Below are 19,142 nucleotides of genomic sequence, written 5' to 3' on the forward strand. Positions count from 1 at the left end.
GATGAAGTCAATCTCCTTCATGTTTTACTGATTGTAATGTTCTTTTCAATGTTTATCTTTCTGTAATTTCTTGAGAGAAAAGGCATTGTGAGAAAGCTTGAGAAAAAGCCATGAGTGGAAAAAGGCTGAGAGATACACTTGAGAGAAAAGCCTAGAGTTATTTTCTGATTTCTTTAGGTTGATTAAGTGTCTTGTATCTAGTATCTGAATGGTATCCCTTTCTTAGTTGGGTTAGCACTAAGAGGTATAGTTAGGTATTAGCATAGCCAATGTCAAGTTAGGTTAGAACTTGAGTGTGAAAGGATTGGGTCAATCCTGTGTTATTGGTGTATGTAATACTGTTAACTATAGTGAAATTCTTCCACAGTTGTGGAGGAGACTGGATGTAGGTTGCATAGCACAAGGCAACCGAACCAGGATACATGCTGGTGTTAGCTTTTCTCTTCTCTGCTGTGTTCTGTTTTCTGATATTCATGAGACAAAAATAAATTGTCTCATAAATTTCCGCTGCTAAGTTAAAACAGAATCAGAATTGCAAATCTGTTTTAAAAGGGTAACAACAGTAATTAAAAAGGAAGGCATAGATTCAACCCCCCTTCTCTAAGCCTACCACAACCTTCAGTTTATGCTTTAGTGGAAAATCATGTCAAATCAGCGACTTTGTTGATTTTGATTATGCTGGTGATCTAGACAGAAGACGTTCTACGGCCGGTTATATATATAAAATACAAGGTGCTCCAGTTAGTTGGTGATCGATGTTACAAGCTACATTGTCACTATCTACTACATAGGTTGAGTACATGGCAGTAGTAGAAGGGGTGAAAGAAGCATTGTGCCTAAGGGGTCTTCTAGATGATTTGGGGTTTCAGTAAGATTACCTGAATCTGAGTTGTGATAGTCAAAGTATAATTCATTTGGCTAAAAATCAGGTTCATCATGCTCGTACCAAACATATTGATGTAAGATATCACTTCGTAAGTGATGTCATAGAGAAATGCAACATTTCTCTTGTAAAAGTACACACAGATGAAAATTCCGCAGACATGCTGACTAAAGTAGTATCAGGAAGCAAGTTCCAACACTGTTTGGAATTGCTCAATATTATTCCATGTTAGGCATGAGGATACAAATACCATACTTTGATCGTCTAAAATTTGAGTAGATTTTAAATTGTGACCGAGGTGGAGAATTGTGAGAATAAAGGAAGGATAAGAGTAATTTTAGGAAGTAAAATAAATGAGTTTTAATGCGAGAGAATTCAAAATGTTTAGTAAGAAATTTTTTATCGGATAATTTTATTCTTATTTGTTGAAATTATAGCATAAAAATACTATATATATACGTCTCTAGAATTGTAATTGAAGTCAATAACAATAACAATATCCTTATTCACATCATCTCATAGAGTTAGTTAGAAGAAATCTTTCATATTCTTTTTTCTCTTTACAAAATATATAACGAGTACATCATTATAAGTAGTGTTCAATTTCATATTACTTTGTATCTATTAGAAGTCAAAATTCTATTGTAAACTCAACAAATAGAATAATTAAACTTATATTATTTTGTAGTTACTTGCACTCACAAATCATTTTAGATTTTAACCAATGTCTATTGGTTATATCTTTTCCAGTTTTTCTTTCGTTAATACTTAATCACACTTATCTATATTTAATTAGAAACCGAAAATAATGAAATAAATCTTATCCAATCGAAATAAAATTTAGGGCTGTACCACACCTTCAGGTTGGGAACTATAGATAGTTTACCATTCCAATTAAAGTTTTTCTTAATAAAAAGGAAATTACTACCAATATATATGTAACCAACCACAAAAATTAATTTTAAACTACTTTACCAAAAAGAGAAAGTTTTGAAAGCCATTCAATACAAGAAAAATGACTTTCGAATAACGGTAATTTACCTTAATAAAATAATTAAAATTTAAAATTATATAGATATCCTTATTTTAATTTAATTACGTGTTTGTTCTTTTTAAATATATGTAAATCAAATTAATTAAGTTCGATTTATAAATTTATGCAAAAATCAAATTAGCTAAAATTTGATTTATTCTCAAAATTAGTTGACTATTAGATAAAGACATACATTTATTGAAGTTCTCTCTCACGCAAAAGAAATAAGTTTGAAGTCTTCCGAGGCCCACACGACGGGCTATTAGCTCAGTGGTAGAGCGCGCCCCTCAGCCACATAGATAGTTCAATGTGCTCATCGGCGCCTGACCCTGAGATGTGGATCATCCAAGGCACATTAGCATGGCGTACTTCTCCTGTTCGAACTGGGGTTTGAAACCAAACTTCTCCTCATGAGGATAGATGGGACGATTCAGGTGAGATTCAATGTAGATCTAACTTTCTATTCACTCGTGGGATCTGGGCGGTCCGGGGGCCGCCGCCATCGCTTCAGTCTGGGCTACGGTGGCCCTCTTCTTCTCCTTTACTACTTTTCTTTTATGTGAAATATCTTTCCTTTTTTTTTTTCATGTTCTCTTTTCTTTTCTCTTCCTCCCAAACCATTCATATCTCCCTTCTCAGTGTCTCACTCTCACTCTCACCAGTCACTAGGAGTGTTCATGGGTCGAGTGAAACCGAATTTGATGTAACTCAGATCTGACCCAAAATATATACCAGGCCTATTTGTTAGATCCGAACCCGACCCTAGACCCGATGAAACCTACACACTTTCGGGTCACGATTATACTGGGTGAAAACCAGGTCGTTAACATTACCTTCTTATAAGTTAGCATGTGAAAATATCCAAATTTCCAAGACTCCAACCATGATTTGACATGGTAAAATTCACTTAGAAAAATATAACAAGAACCAACCCTTCCCTAAAATTAAAGCATAACCACAATCAATACTAATATTGTCTAATAACACCAAATATTTAAATCAATACAAATAACACAATATTATGCATTAGTCTAAAGTTTTATGCATTTTAAACATAAAACATTAACTTATAGTCTTATAATAACTAATAACACAAAATATTAAGGTTTAAAATACTTAAATTTCACATAAGAATAGTCATCATCATTCACTAATAACACAAAATATTAATTGTGTATGATGACCGGGCCACCGGGCCGAATTCGGGTGACATGAACTATGGTCCGGACCTGACCCGAAATAATGACCGGATCTAATTTTGAGACCCTTACCCAGCCCTATACCTGGTGAAATCACACCAAATTAGCCCCTAAAAGGTTCGGGGCCGGGTCGAGTCTTCGAGTTGGGCCGGGCCATGAACACCCCTACCAGCCACATTCTCTCTCTCTCTCTCTCTCTCTCTCTCTCTCTCTCTCTCTCTCTCTCTCTCTCTCTCTCTCTCTCTCTCTCTCTCTCTCTCTCTCTCTCTCTCTCTCTCTCTCTCTCTCTCTCTCTCTCTCTCTCTCTCTGCCGGCCACAACCTTCCACTATCATTCTCTTCTTCCCTTCGCAACTCTTTTCTTTTGTTTCTCCTTATTTATTCTGTTGTTGCTTTGTTGCTTGTTCGTTTTGTTATTTTCTGTTTATAGAGATCTATATCTGAGATCCAGATCTAGATTAAATAATCCCTTTTGTGGAGTTTTTCTCCCATTTGTGGTGTATTGGTCTCCTTTATGGGTATGTTGGTGATGTTTTTGCATATTTAGGATGAAGATACAACGAGAGCCTTTTATCTATAGAAATATTTACAGTTTTAGATAGCATTTAGACCGATTATGAGAAGAAGAGAATATAAATTTTTGTGGTGCAACACTTCCTATATAGATTTAAAAACAAAAGAGATTGTAACGAATCTCTGATTCTCTTATATAAGATTCTTTGTAATCGAACTTTGCACCTCTTTTCAGACAATAGTTCAACATAGAACTTATCCATTTTCTTGTTTAGTTTTAGATCTAATATTTCTTCTGCAATATGTAAGTGCCGTTTGGCTATTTTCTTAAATGAAAGTTTTTTTCTGTAAAAAAAAAAAAAAAAGACATACATTCATTGAATTCTTATTAGTTAAGTTTATTATCTCTTGCATTTTTTGTTTCTTAATCCTTCTTCTATAACTAACAAGAACTAAGAAATTATCATCACTACTTATTGCGAGTGTCATTTTAGATAGGGATGACAATATTACTCGAATTCACGGATTTTCACCCCGATCTTACCCGCTTGGAACGAATTTTTAGTAAGGATCTTGGACAGGACGGGATCAGATTTAGTAATAATATTCGCCCTACCCACCTCGGTATAAATATATATAATTTTAATATATAATATATGTAAAATAATTAATAATATTATATCGTTTTTAAGTTTTTATTTTAATTTATGTATGTATATAACGATGGTTATATAAAATTTTAATTTTAATTTTATTTATTGAATTTTAGTAATTATAGGAGTGAGTAGAAACGAAATGGATACTCATGAGAGTTAGTTAGGATTCAATTTTTACTACCCGCAGGTAGAAGCATGTGGATTCTATTTATTATAGGGCGGGGAGGGGACGGGTAGAGAAAAATCTGCCCTACCCGTCCCATTAACACTCTTGATTTTAGACCATAGCAAATATTATAGGTGTTTTTATAGGACATAACACTTGTTAAATCAGATTATCTTACTTTGTAATGCGTTAAGACATAAATCAAATTAAGCTGATTTGATTTATCTATATCTTTGTCTCTTTTTAAATTTATCCTGACCGCATCGATTTAATAAGTTACCAAATTCTAAACTCTTACATTACTAAATTGAAGTAGTTGGAGTTGATTTATTTATTTAGAACTTTTTGAGTATAAATTGAATTTGATTGATTTAATTTATGTGTAAATGTGCAAATTAAGTTTAAATTTATGAGGCCTGCTACACATACAAGTCTTTTTGGCTTACAAGTCTTACAAGTCAAACAAAACACACGCATTACACTCCCACATTCAAGAGTAAATAAACGCACGTTATTCAACCACTTCCTGTTTCCAAAGCGCGCTACTCACCATGCATTATGAACGACTCTTCTTCTTCTTCCTCCATGAAAATGAGTTTCTTGCCAAATTTGAAGATAATGGAACTTCAGAAATACACCCAAACGATTACAGAACCCTAAGGTTCCACCACCGAATTGGAGTACGAAATCATCTCCAAAGATCTCTGTCAGAGCAGGCATATGCCAAACGTGAATACCCCCAAAGCAACGGGAAGAACACCTGGTAGAGAAATCCAATCCTGAGTGAAATAAATCCCAAGACAAACTTCCTTCCTCTGCATTTCTGCTGGGAAGAAACTAGAGTAGTTGTCAGAGGTGGTCGATCTCTTCCAAGAGTTTGCGCTTGGTCTCCTTGGGGTGAAGGCACCTTTGCCCGGAGGCTTGATAGGTAAGGGGTCAACTAGGGAATGAGTACCCGCTTTGTCCTTCAACAAGGAGAGGTTTAGCTCGGAACTAACCTATGGTGCAACAAAACAACAGGGTATAGGAAAAGAGCTAGGAAAGAAGGCGACATAAACTCTCATTTCTTGTCCTCTTTTCCTTAGTTATATGAAAGCGCCTGCTCTATGGTATGTAAACCAATTGCCTTATTATATTCCTTCCTATGAAAGAACTCAAGCTTAAGCAAGTCCAGTCCACCTCTTTTTAGCTCTCTCTTATAGCGTATACACCCAAAGGATTACAGAAATACACCCAAACGGTTACAGGAATTCACCCAAACGATTATAGAAATACACCCGAAGGATTACAGAAATACACCCAAAGGATTACAAAACTACACCCAAAGGATTTAAGAAATACACCCAAAATTCGTTGAAGTACACCTTATGCATAATTCAGAACTCTTTTTCTTTCTCCTCCTCATCTTCTGCTGCTTCTTCTTCTTCAAAAACGATTTCAGAGCTTGATGTCAAAAAACAATGAAAATCGAGAATAACGAAGAAAGAAAATAGAGAGAAAAGCACGTAAATGAAGAAGGAGAAAGAGAAGGCAAGAAACGAAAGAAATGAAGAAGAAGAAGAGGAAGAGGAAGAAGAACGTGCAGCAAGAAGAATAAGAATGTGCAGTGAAAACGTGCAGTAACGGTTCAAAGCGCGTTAATATAAATGACTTGTAAAGACTTGTATAAAAAAATGCTTGTATGTGGAGAATTATTCTAAATTTATATAGAAAAAGTATAGGAGAATAACGTTTTTTTTTTAACAACCTAAACAACAGGTTAATAATTAATTTTAATTTTAAAATTAAATTTTGAATTAATTAAAATATCATCTTTATTTTGAATGATTAGTAAACTTGAAATACAACCCGTTATTCACGTTGTTCGCATATCTCATTGTTTACCTAGCAAAATTAATTTATTGTAACCAAATTTTAATTCGGATATCAGTATAATTTTGGATTTTAATTATTTTATTAAAAGTAAATTATCAAAATAATAACATCTAAATTCAAACTCAATAAAAATTCGTCTTTACTGAACTTTATAATAAATTTATTTAATAATCTGATATAATATTAATTAAAATTGACTATTATAATGTTAGTTCTTTAGTATTATTTTTACTAAAACTATAATGTGAGACCTCAAGTAATATTACAATTAATTGGACCAACATATATACATATGTCTAAAATTCCACATGGTTGCTTCTCATTTCTTTCTCTAAATATTCCCTTAGAATAATTCTTTCACAAAGAAGAAAAAACAAACAAACGTTGAGAGCCTAAGTTTGAACACCCACTAACTTGAGAAAGAAACAAAGAATCACCGAAAGAAAAGGAAAACTTTTTTATTGCTTTTATTTTTTTTACATAAAAAATAAAATAAAAATAACGGAGGAGAAAAAAACACGTCACAAGAAGGGAGACAAAGAAACCCTAAAAAAAGAAAGTAATAAGTGGGGACCTTGGAATCTTTATATGAGCATTTAAAAGCTTCAAAGTTGCCACACCTATTTTCCACCACAATCTCAAGCCACATCCTCAATCTTATCAACATCTTTAACATGGTCAACACCAAATTTTTTTTTTTTTTTTTTTTTTTTTTTGGTTTCCCACGGTATCCCCCAACCCGGCAGGTTAAGGACTAATCCGTCGCGGTACTGAGCTCCATTTAAGGGTTTGCCGCTGGCCAATGGGTTGCTGCATGCACAAGGCGGGATTCGAACCCCCGACACTTGCTTAAGCGGACTAGTGAGCTAACCACTAGACCAACCCAACTTGGTTAACACCAAATTTTTCTTCTACACGAATCTCATTCTCTTTCTCTTTCTTGGTTAATTTTTGGCCTCAGAAAATTTTCCAACTCTTGGAAAAATAATTTATTTCTATATTAATTATAATAAGAATAAATGAAAAATATGTTTTTGACTTTGTATCTAGAAGGTAAATAAATTATCGACTAATTTAAAATATAAAAATATTTTTTACTTTTTAAAACGTAAGACATCTAAGTTCTTTTGAAAGACCGATTTGTTCTTATATATTTTAGGTAAAAAAAATTAAATGTTTTATATTTTAGAAAGTTAGGGACGTTTTTATATTTTTAATTAGTTAAAATCTTAAAGACTTATGTATCTTTGAATTAAAAAGTTAGATATCTATTTGTCTTTTTTTTTTCTTATAATAAATATTATTTGAATTTAGCTAATATATATCTAATATTAAAGTTATCAAATAAAAAATTTATTATGGAAAAATGTGCAAAAATTTAATTTTTTATATAATTATTGTGTATTTATTAAAACAAAAAATTTAAAATTTTTACTAATAGTAATTTTAATTTATATTTTTAGATACATGTTAATTAAATCGATACCATTTTAATATTATAAATTTTTAATAATTAACACACATTATTTTTATTTTTATAAATTAATATATAGCTAATTAATAATAATTATATTTTTATACCAGTATCAGAATTTTAGTGTATAAATAGTGTTACTATTAAAAAATGAAAATATAAGTTAAGATGACAAGAAAAATAATTACTACATAGGAATTTTTACTTCTTCTATTATTTTTTAAAGTTGAAGTATGCATTTATTTAGGTCTTATTATTAGAATTTAATAATTTAATAAAAAATTAGAATAAATTCACAAAGGAAAAATATCACCTTTTATTATGCCAAAGGAAAAAAAAACAACTTTTGATGATTTGATCCCATATAATTGCAAGGAAAATAATTTTATAAGTTAAAAGGTGCTTATGATTGTGCTCCATATGGTGCTGAATAAAAATATAATGGAAAGTAGATTATGATTCATATACTTTTTTAACTTTTGTGTTTGATTAGAGATAAAGTGAATATTATTTTAACTTTACTTTATGCTTCAGATATGATAACGGAAATATTTGATAATAAAATAAATTAGTCAAAAATAAATTTTAATATTTATTAATTATTATAATAATAATAAATGTTAATAAAGTAAATTATAATTTTTTTTGTCGTCCTAATATTATCGATAGAATCATATAGGGATAAATATATAGTAAATAATCAAATAAATAATATCAGAGAAAGATAAATAAATTTCATCTATTAAAATTATACAATAATCTATTTAATTCATTCTATAATTTCTTTTTTATTCATCTATTAAAATATACTTTGTCTCTATACTTTCTTTTTTTTTTAATGCATTTTCATACTTAATTTAATGTCTTGTTATTTTTAATACTCAAAATTAAAAATTTAGATTCTTTTCTCAAAACCAAACAAATAATATAGTTAATTTAAAGTTAAAACTTCAAAATGTTTAAATTAAATTAAATTGTGATTTTTTTTTTGTTTTAATCAATTCAAACTGCATGACAAACATTCACAAGTTATCCCCTTTGGCATGAGTTTTTTTTCCCTACTAAAACTAAAATTAAAAATCACAAAAAAAAAAAAATTTATCTACCATTTTAATTTATTTTGAGATGGATAGACTACCATATATGCTTTACTTTATTAATAAATGAATTTTCAAGGCAGATTTTAAAAATTTTATCTTTAACAACCAACCCAACTTGAATTAGATTATTAGATAGATTATTGTTAGGGATAAGGTTGGTATTTAAAAAAGGTAAAAATAAAATAAAATAATGAAACGAACCTAAATTATTGGAAAGGGTATTATAGTCAAAACACATCCCCAGGAGCTATATAAACTCCCTCAATTCACAACGCAATCATCACACGCATCCTTCTCGTTCCAAAACGCGGCGAATCGCATCGTTTTGTTCATCTTCAACTTCTTCTAGGGTTTTCTCAAATCGTTTACTGCGTTTCTTGCTTCGTTGTTCCCTCAATTTCGTAATCCGTAAGCACTTTTCAATTCTCCGATTCTTCTTTTTCGTTTGTCCTGGCGTTTACTGAATTTGATTTCGATTTTCGCATGCAGTTTTCAGGTATAATTTTCGATTTGTGTTTGAAGAGTTTATCTGAGGAAGAACGTTCGTTTTTTCTTCTCTTGTAACAAACTTTATCAATTCAGGTACGTTTTGTTTATTTAGCTTGCAATCTTATGATTTAGATTAGCGACTCATGTTTGATTATCTCTGTTGTGGATTGGAAGTGATGTTCTTTTTACTTTAAGTTGTATGTTTGATGGTTCGGATGGTTTTGATATATATGCGTTCAATATTTAGAATCGTTAAAATTCATACGTATTCGGTGTTCATCGTAAAATATATTATTTGGATTAATTTCTAGTATAATACTTCATGTCATAGTTAGCTATCTCCCTTATAATTATTATGTTGTTATTTTCTTTCTGTCGTGAACCTTTTTGTTTTGTTTGGAATCGTTAGAATATGTAATTATTTTGATTAAGTAATCAGTTCCCAAATTTGGAGTTTAAGATCAAGTTTACGATTTCACGTCATGTCTATTTGTCTTATTGTATTACATGTCTGGTTTTGTTAGATACATATCTTAATTTTTTATGTACTCATGTTTTGGCTTCTTGAGTTACCAATTATCATTTAGATATATTTCTTGATCATGTAATTGTTTATCCTGCCATTGTTCTGTATTTGGTCAGCTGTTTGTGTTAACCTCTCAGTTTTTGCTGTTACGAAGCAGGATTGAATGATCTAATGGAGTCAAAAGGAGGCAAGAAGAAGTCTAGTAGTAGTAAATCATTATTCTACGAAGCTCCCCTCGGTTACAGCATTGAAGACGTTCGTCCAAACGGTGGAATCAAGAAGTTCAGATCTGCTGCTTACTCTAACGTAAGTTTTATTTTATTAAAAGTAATGAGATAATATTGCTTTGTTGTATTGTGGAAACTATTTGGATTTTGTTGATGACCATTGCTAATACGTTTTAAATTATATGGCTTTTTGTGCAGTGCGCTCGCAAGCCATCCTGATACGTCTCGATTGGAACCGTAGTTTGTTAGCTGCTTTTGTTTTCTTTAGGTTTTGCGCACTGCTCTCCTCCGGATATCGTCTTTCCAGCCCCTCTTTGCGATCGTTCTTGTTTCCTACTTTTCCTACTCAGTTTTTGGTTCTGATTGTGTTCATTTCGACTCTGAAAAATTATGGCTATTGCAACATCTGCAATTGGTTTCGAAGGCTTTGAAAAGAGGTTAGAGGTAGCCTTTTTCTGCCCAGGAATCTTCTCTGACCCTGAGGGAAAGGGCCTTAGGTCTCTAACGAAGTCCCAGTTGGATGAGATTTTAGCACCGGCTGCGTGCACCATTGTTTCCTCATTGTCTAATGATGAAGTTGACTCATACGTTCTCTCTGAGTCGAGCCTATTTGTCTATCCATACAAGATCATCATCAAAACCTGTGGTACTACCAAATTGCTGCTTTCAATTCCACCCATTTTGAAGTTCGCTGAGATGCTTTCCCTTGACGTTCAGTCTGTAAGGTACAGCCGCGGAAGTTTTATTTTTCCATCTGCTCAGCCCTTTCCCCATCGGAACTTTTCCGAGGAAGTAGCAGTCTTGGATTCCTACTTTGGGAAGCTTGGCTTAGGAAGTATGGCTTACACTATGGGTGGCTCAGACAAAGCACACAATTGGCATGTATACTCTGCTTCAGCAGAGCCTGTCCGAGTGTCTGACTCTGTTTACACTCTGGAGATGTGCATGACTGGTTTGGACAGAGAGAAAGCATCAGTTTTCTACAAAGAACAATCTGATTCAGCAGCCACGATGACTGCCAATTCCGGTATCAGGAGTATCCTTCCGGAATCTCAGATATGCGATTTTGATTTTGAACCTTGTGGCTATTCAATGAACTCTGTAGAAGGAGCTGCTGTTTCTACAATTCATGTTACTCCGGAAGATGGTTTCAGCTATGCCAGCTTTGAAGCATGCGGATATAACTTGGAATCATTGAATCTCAACCAGTTGGTCGAGAATGTTCTGACATGCTTCCATCCAAGTGAGTTTCTGATTGCTGTTCATGTGGATGTTGCTACCCATACATTTAAGCAGAGTTGTTCTTTGGATGTGGATGGATACTGCCGCAAAGAGAGGTGCTACCAAGGGCTGGGAAGAGGTGGTTCTGTTCTCTACCAGAAATTTGTTAAGACTCCTGGCTGTGGCTCACCTAGAACCCCTCTGAAACTCTGGAAAGATGAAGAAGAAGAAGTGTAGTTCTGCGAATTAGTGTCTTAAATGTTGTGTGTTTTAGTTCAAGTAAAAAATAAATAAATGCTTGCCTTTCAGGCTGCATGTGCATGTTTGTGGTCTTTATTTGGGGGCAGTGCTTAATGCTTCTATGCTTGGAGCTGTTTGTGTTTACTTTGCATCTTTTTTATCTTTTGAGTGTTGAATTTGAATAATGGGGGTGTTATGGATTGAACACTTATTTGGACAACTGGTTTTTATATTGATGTACTATTATGATGTTATTTCCCATTCGAATATTGAAATAATCTTATTAAGTGAATCGTGATACAAGTTTCAATTATTTGGACCTGTTCTTTTTGTTTTTTCAATTTTATTGTATTGTATTTGCATAAATAGTTTAATTATATAAGCTAGGTCGTAGCATATTAGGTGAATGAATTTAGCTGCTTCAACTACCAATCTTATATTAAGTACAACTGAAACAAGTATAGTGGACAAAATATAAGGAATGAAGTCAATGTTGCTACTTGCTACCTCAATCTATAAAAAATACCCATCACAAAAAATATTCCCAAACAACCAAAAGCCAAACCCATCACAACTTGTGGTCCAGTTGAATCTGAATGTGTTGTAGCACTTATTAATGCACCTTTCTTCATGGGGCTTGTTTGGTGAGTCCTTTCTTCCATTTTCCCCACAAGTAGTTTATTAAGATTGTCCAATTGATGCATGATTTGATGCTGACCCCTTACAATACCTGATATCTGATTCCATGGAGCACTCACAGCAATTAGAAATGGTAAGTTTTCGGAAGCAAAAAATATCATGTATTTGGATATGTCATTGTCATTGACAACAAATTATTTCTAGCATTCAATCCAGTTTTAATTTCTTCAACTCGTCGAGATTAGCAATTGGGATCATAGATTTTCACTTTTTGTTGGGGGTAGAATGGGAATTCAGAGTAGGCGAAAAAAAAAATACCGTTCGGTCAAACATGTTGGCAATGAAATTTTTTCTCTTATTCTATTATGTGCGTGCGGAGCACATATGCAAGAAGAAAATTTCATTACTAATTCTCGTTGAACTATTTTAGGTCACATGAAAGTAGTTGGAACATAATTCAAATAATGGAAAGCATAGAGTTAATTACCAACTTGGTACCTATAAGATCAGGCATTAACAAAAAGATTTTGAAATATATTATCGACAAAATAATCTTAAATGATTTGAAAATATGACAAAAATAATTAATAAATATTATATTTTTTTATGTGACAAAAAACACTTTCCTATATAGCAAACAACTTATCCATTTGATCCGAATTTTTGCGGCAATATTTGAATAAATATTTAGAAGATGCACAAAAAATTCGGCGCAAAATTTGATTTCTACCTTTTTTAAAAAAATTCACTTGATATAAAATTACCAAAATTTTAGAATAAAAAGATCTTATTTTTTTAGTAATGCTTGCAAAAAAAATTGTATCAAAATCTTATTTTTAAAATTTTTTTTAGAATATATATATTTAATATCCAATTCATTTTTTCGTATTTTTAAATCTTTCGAGAATTTATTTGTTGCTAACATCTTTTGAGATTATTTTTGTCAGTAATGTAAACTTTTGGGTACTATTTTGATAGTTTACTCGAAAAGCATATACTTTCACAAACCAAGAAATCATAATACTGAAAACAAGAGAGATGTAAGCATTAAGGAAAACTACCTCATCCATTAAGATAAACTCCTTAGTTGGTGGTGGCGACCCGACGGAGGAACCGTTGCTCAAGCTAGTGATGAAGTAAGAGGTGGAAGAACAACCATTGCATGAACCAACTTGTAGGTGCATATTTTGTTGGCAATGACAAATTTTCTTCAGAGATAACTTGAAGTTCATCTCTTCAATGTAGTTTGTAAAATCATCCATTCTATCATATAAGCAAGAAATTCTTTCCACAAGTTTAGTTATGGCTCCCTGTCAAGTGCACAAATATTGCAAGTAAAAAATTTGCACAATAATTTGTAGGTGGAAACTCTAACTTCATGTGAAGTTGATAGTTGAAAGTCGTTAAATGATTTGAGTATGACAGATTTGATTAAATTGTCATCTGACAGTTCTCAACTATCAATTTTATATGAAGTTTAACTGTGCCTGAGTTTTCACTTAATTTGTAACCTCTATTAGAGAATAAACAGAGAAATTCGTGGATGTTCGTCGAAAATTGCGTGAATATATTCACAACTAATAGGATTGTGATATCTTTTTAGGTGAAAACTCAGGTGAAGTCGACTTCTCGTGAAGTTGATATTTGAGAGCCGTTAGATGAAAATTTAGTTAAATCAGTCAAATCATCTAACGGGTTTCAAGTATCAACTTTACGTGAAGTCGACTGCACCTGAGTTTCCACCATTTTAATGATTGTTTACACTAAAAAGTTAAGCCAAACATTAAGGAGGAATTCTTGTCTACTTTATCTTGTATTCTACTTCTAAAATACATAAATCAATGGTAAAGTACTTGCAAGAATTTAAATTACCAAAATTAAATGAAACTTACCTCATTTGCCATTGTTTTTGATTCATCCAAATCATTTCTTTCATGAAGATCTCTATTGTTGGAGACATAACCTCCAAGTTTGGCTTGATTCTTGTCTCTTAGATTTGTAAATGATCTAGACAAACCTCTGTTGAAGACACATGGAAAGTTTTATTATTAGTTAAATTAACAGCAACTTATTATGAAGTACTTAATACAATGGAAAGGTATGTGACTCATTTCTGCTTTTATTTTCAATATTTTTTCTATTTTCAAGATTTTGTGAAGAAGAAAGAAAATGGTGAAAACCACAAAATCTTGTTTTTTTTTTTTTTATTTCCTGTTTTTCCTTTTTCCTTCGCAAAATTCTGAAAGCTGAATATTCTGAAAATGAAAACAGGAAATAAAAATGTAAACCAAACGCACCTTTAACTATTTAGGGGAAAACATACAAATCATTTTATAATTTACCATTTAGCCCCCATAGAAAAGAAAATCATGTCAATTCCTCTATAGATCAATCAAAAACAAAGAAATTAATGATCATGCTATTCTCAATTCTTACAAACAAAACATGTTAACTGAAAACCTCAGTAGATCTTTGTAGTTAAAAATTAGCCACATGTTCCACTAAAATTGTACTAAAATTCATGATTAAATTACAGCCATGAAGTACAAGAAAGACATCATATGCTCATGAAGAACAAGAGTATCAAAGCAAATCCCATGAAATATTTACATTTGCTTATGTTTCATGGTCATGGAAACCTGGTCAGCAAATTCTTTCGGGCTCGACGCAAAGTCCTCGTCGAGGCTCAACGTCGTCTTTAAATCTTCCGGCAGGGCCTGCAGAAGAATTAGACAAAGAATGCTGATAGGGGACTATATTAGCAGAAGAGAAGTTATCATACCATAACTTCATTTCCAAGCTTTTCATGTTGAATCTGTTCAATGTAGGTTCGAGGAATGTAGGAACCTTCTAGACCCAACTGCTGCGCTTTGTTAATTACAAGTAAACGATCTCTTCCAAGTACCTGTTTGTTCATACACCAGAAGTTCTATCAGCCAAAGATCAATAACAAAGTCTTATCCAACTAGGTGAATCGGCTACATGAATCAAACGATATAATTGAGTCTTATTATGTCTACAGTAAGATTGTTTACACGTAGATTTCCTTTGACCACCTCGTGTATGGTCTTCTTATGTCTTCTTTTACCTTTTGCCTCTTGTATATCTTCTATCTGATTCACCCTCCTAACCGGACGCTCTGTCGATCTTCTCCTCATATGGCCAAAATATTTAAGACGAGATTCTAGCATCTTCTCAACAATAGGCGGTACTCAAACTTTCACTCTTATATTCTCATTCCTTATTTTGTCCATACGTATTTGACTACTCATCCATCTAAGCATCTTCATCTCTACTATGCTTAGCTTACGTTTATGCTCATTTTTTGCTGCCCAACACTTATGGCAATGCAATAAAATTTATCTTTAAGTTTTTAAAATACATTTTTGTCACGTATAAAATCAGACGTATTCCACCACTCTGATCAACAGTTCAACACACTTGAAATATATATACATAGATTATGCATCTAAAGTGCATAATCCTAGTAATATGATCTATCCTCTTTGTTCTAAAATGTCAGTCTCTTTGGAAATTTGATACATAAGAATACTTTAACAATTCTATGTATTTGGATACAGTTTATAACAAAGATACACCGAGTTATGAATGTACTAAATTTCCAAAATATTTTTGAATAGATGGAATGAAATGGGCTAATTGTAGCATTACCTGAACATAATGTCTATTAAGTTGCTCAAGCCAATCTAGTTTAACACAAACACTATCATCACAAAAGATATGGCTGTTTCTTTTAAGGATGGTTGCTATTGTGTATCCCAACGCCATTAGTCCTCCGAGGAGACGAACACTGACCGAAAAAGTGATTCTCGGGGATATCACAAATGGATCATCTGTCACCCATTCCTGAAAAAAGTTATTGGTTATTCACTATGAAATCTGTCTAAAATGCAGGGTAACGAAACAGAACAAGGCGAACCTCGAACATAAGAACATATTTTCCATCTGTATTTCGCATTCGTAAATAGGATTGGCAACTCTCTGGATCTTCACCAGGAGGTAGAAGATATATGTCATAAGTCTGCTCCTTTGTTTCGCGAAAATCTTTGGAGATCACATCTTTAACTTGTTCCACTATTACATTCCTTGCTGACTACAATATCAAACAATCACAAGCATATGAAAACAAACTAGAATTTCTTTGAAGTTTTGATGAACAAGTATATATAAATAGGACACTAACCTTTAATATGTATGTAGGACTTTGGAATGCAGTGAATGGATTGAACTTGTTAATGATTTTGATGTGTGCAGTTTGAAGATCTGGCTCAATAAATGCTTTGTACATTGGATATACCTGCAAAAGAACAATTTTGAGAAATTCTTGAAACTTTTTTCACTTTTTTTAGATATAAAGGGAATGGAGAGAAGGTATGGAATGCAACAGTTTCTGATATTTGATGAATGATTTCTTCAGGTTCTTGTCCGGCTCGTTGTACGTCGCGTATAACTCTTTTAACAAGGTCAAGGTGTACTCCACCGGTGACAGATACTCGAAGGTCTAATAGCGGCCGTAACTTCTCATTCAAGGCATAGATTCCCTCTATGATCACAATTCGGGAGCTTGGAACATCAACAGTTCTGAAAAAGTAGTATACATTTCAATGAGAAAGCCTTTTCCCAATAGGCGCGCTAACTACATGGATCAGACGATATCATATTGCTTTTATCATGAACCATATCTGCATTTGAAGTCTAAATTTATTGCAATACTTAAAACAATTACAAATTTTTTAAGCGAACGAAACAAATATCAAAGAATTAACCTGTATCCTGTTCGTGAACTCGATTTGAAATCATATATAGGAACCTGGACTGCCTTTCCTGCCTTTAAATCATGTAAATTTGGGAGCAATGTTTCATAATCCGTTAAGCGTGGATCTGTTCAAGTTGACATATGGTGAAAAGAAAAGAAGTTTAGGACTGTAAAAGGATCAAAGAATAAACAAAAAGGTTGAAAATGGAAATCTTACCATCAAAGTTTCCATCAACAATTCTACTAGCATCATTGTAATTGTCCATGGAAATTACTGCAATGCTTGGCATGAAGTTTAGGATCTTTTCTGTTAACATAGTCTTCCCTGCTCCTGAAGGACCTGCCACACCTACCAATATCATTCCATCATTCTTTTGCGCCAACATCTTGCACGCGCGGATTACTATAAAGAATCCTTTCTCGAATGATAACTGATCTTGGATTGCTGCGATCTCATAGCGATCCAAGTCTTTCCTTTTAACCAAATGAACTCGATCTCTTAAAAGGCCGGAACTTCTATGAGGCAAATCAAGATCCAAAGTATCTTCAGCCATTGAAGGAATTCCGATAAGAGACTAAGCGATCCCCCTTAGGTAGAATCGACTACATGGATCAAACATTGTCTGAGTGCCTTATTGTAAATTGTAGCTAGTTAAAGATAATTATTCAAAAATATATCATAGCTTCTTCCACCATTAGTGCAAGTATATGTAATAGAACACATTAAACTTATTGATGAAAACCAGAAACATTCATTGTTTTTGAAAGGAAGATCTTATAGCTCCTTATAAAAGTCATTTCTCTAAAGACTTCTAATATATCCCTCTAGTTGCTAGAGCCAAATATTTTGATTTCTCATCATATCTTGATACTTTCTTAAGCGGACAAGTGAGCTAACCACTCAATCAACCCAAGTTGGTTCTAGAGCTGAATATTTGGAACGCAAAGTTTACACGACCATATGCATGTTCTATGCACAACAACCTAGGACAACACAAACAACATTTTGATTCAAAACACATCATCCAAAAAAAGGATAAACCACCAAAAATGCACCTAAATTATTTTGTCGCTGATAATCCCAAATTTTGTTGTCGACAGAAATACCCTCAAATTATTTTAAAATGTGACAAAAATGCACACTCGTGAACTAAAACATTCAACGTTAACGGAAAACATTGATATGGCAAACGGAACTTTTTATGTGGCAATTGAGACTCTAACATTAACAAGTAAGCCATGTCATGTTTTTCCATTAACAGAGCAGGTTTCTGATCACAGTTGGACATTTTTGGCACATTCAAAATTATTTAAGGACACTTTTGTCAATAACAAAATTTGGAGGCAGTTTTGTCCGTCCCAAGATATTTCAGGTGATTTTTTGTGGTTTACCCTAAAAAAACCAAAACAAAAAGGAGAAAAACCTTAAACCAAAACAATGAGAATCCGTGTAAAAACAAAGGAAAACAAAGAGAACAAAACACAGCACAATAACAAGAACAACGTGTGATATGAAGAATTTTGCAAGCAAAATATAGAGAATGCAAAAGGGTAAGTGAATCATAGAAAAGGGATCCAATAATGTGTATTGTTTGTTATATGTGATGATCATAAGAACACTGCTCACCGTGGCAAGGTATCCTTCAATGAGTGGTGAGTTCAGCGATAACAACAAAGATGCATGGCCATAATTTCAAGGTGTCACAAACCTACGTATATTATTCATATATACGTCTTTGATCCTTTCCATGGAACAACACAAAAAAGAACAGAGCTTATGCATAACGAGAGAAATTAGCTCTGAATTATTTATTTATTAACGAAAGAATTATTATTATCAACGTATTTATATAACATTTTTATGATTTAATTTTTATGCATTGAAAATATACTTTAAACTAGTTAACTTTTAAATCTATTCTGTGCTCAATCATATAAACTTTTAAATTTAATAGAGCATCTAATTATGAACTAGAATAATATTTGAAACTTACCTATTTCTTGTATGATAATATTAAAATATATACATGTTTATTTATGATTCTGTTAATATTTGATATGTATGTGTATAAAATGTGTTTCAAGTAATTTATATAGCGTTGGTTATTTTGTATTCTATGTTCAT

At 32.6% G+C, this 19,142-nt stretch overlaps 1 protein-coding gene and 1 non-coding gene across 2 annotated transcripts; one reads left to right on the forward strand and one right to left on the reverse strand.

The window, feature by feature from the left end:
- The first annotated feature begins 10,344 nt into the window (after window positions 1-10,344).
- LOC107628554 (S-adenosylmethionine decarboxylase proenzyme) lies at window positions 10,345-11,911 on the forward strand. The gene has a single exon (XR_015902145.1). It is a non-coding gene; the product is annotated as an S-adenosylmethionine decarboxylase proenzyme (transcript).
- A 107-nt stretch (window positions 11,912-12,018) lies between these two features.
- On the reverse strand, window positions 12,019-18,581 carry LOC107643871 (inorganic pyrophosphatase TTM2-like). Its single transcript, XM_016347621.3, has 11 exons — window positions 17,235-18,581; window positions 17,028-17,142; window positions 16,647-16,842; window positions 16,445-16,558; window positions 16,181-16,354; window positions 15,913-16,107; window positions 15,023-15,145; window positions 14,851-14,957; window positions 14,133-14,259; window positions 13,302-13,550; window positions 12,019-12,338 (listed from the first exon to the last, which is right to left on the reverse strand). The coding sequence occupies exons 1-11, from the start codon at window positions 17,569-17,571 to the stop codon at window positions 12,105-12,107; spliced, it is 1,971 nt and encodes a 656-aa protein (XP_016203107.1). The 5' UTR covers window positions 17,572-18,581; the 3' UTR covers window positions 12,019-12,104.
- Window positions 18,582-19,142: the final 561 nt, after the last annotated feature.

Source organism: Arachis ipaensis, chromosome B1, assembly GCF_059453495.1.
Source record: "Arachis ipaensis isolate K30076 ecotype BB chromosome B1, ASM5945349v1, whole genome shotgun sequence".
Taxonomy (NCBI): Eukaryota; Viridiplantae; Streptophyta; class Magnoliopsida; order Fabales; family Fabaceae; genus Arachis; species Arachis ipaensis.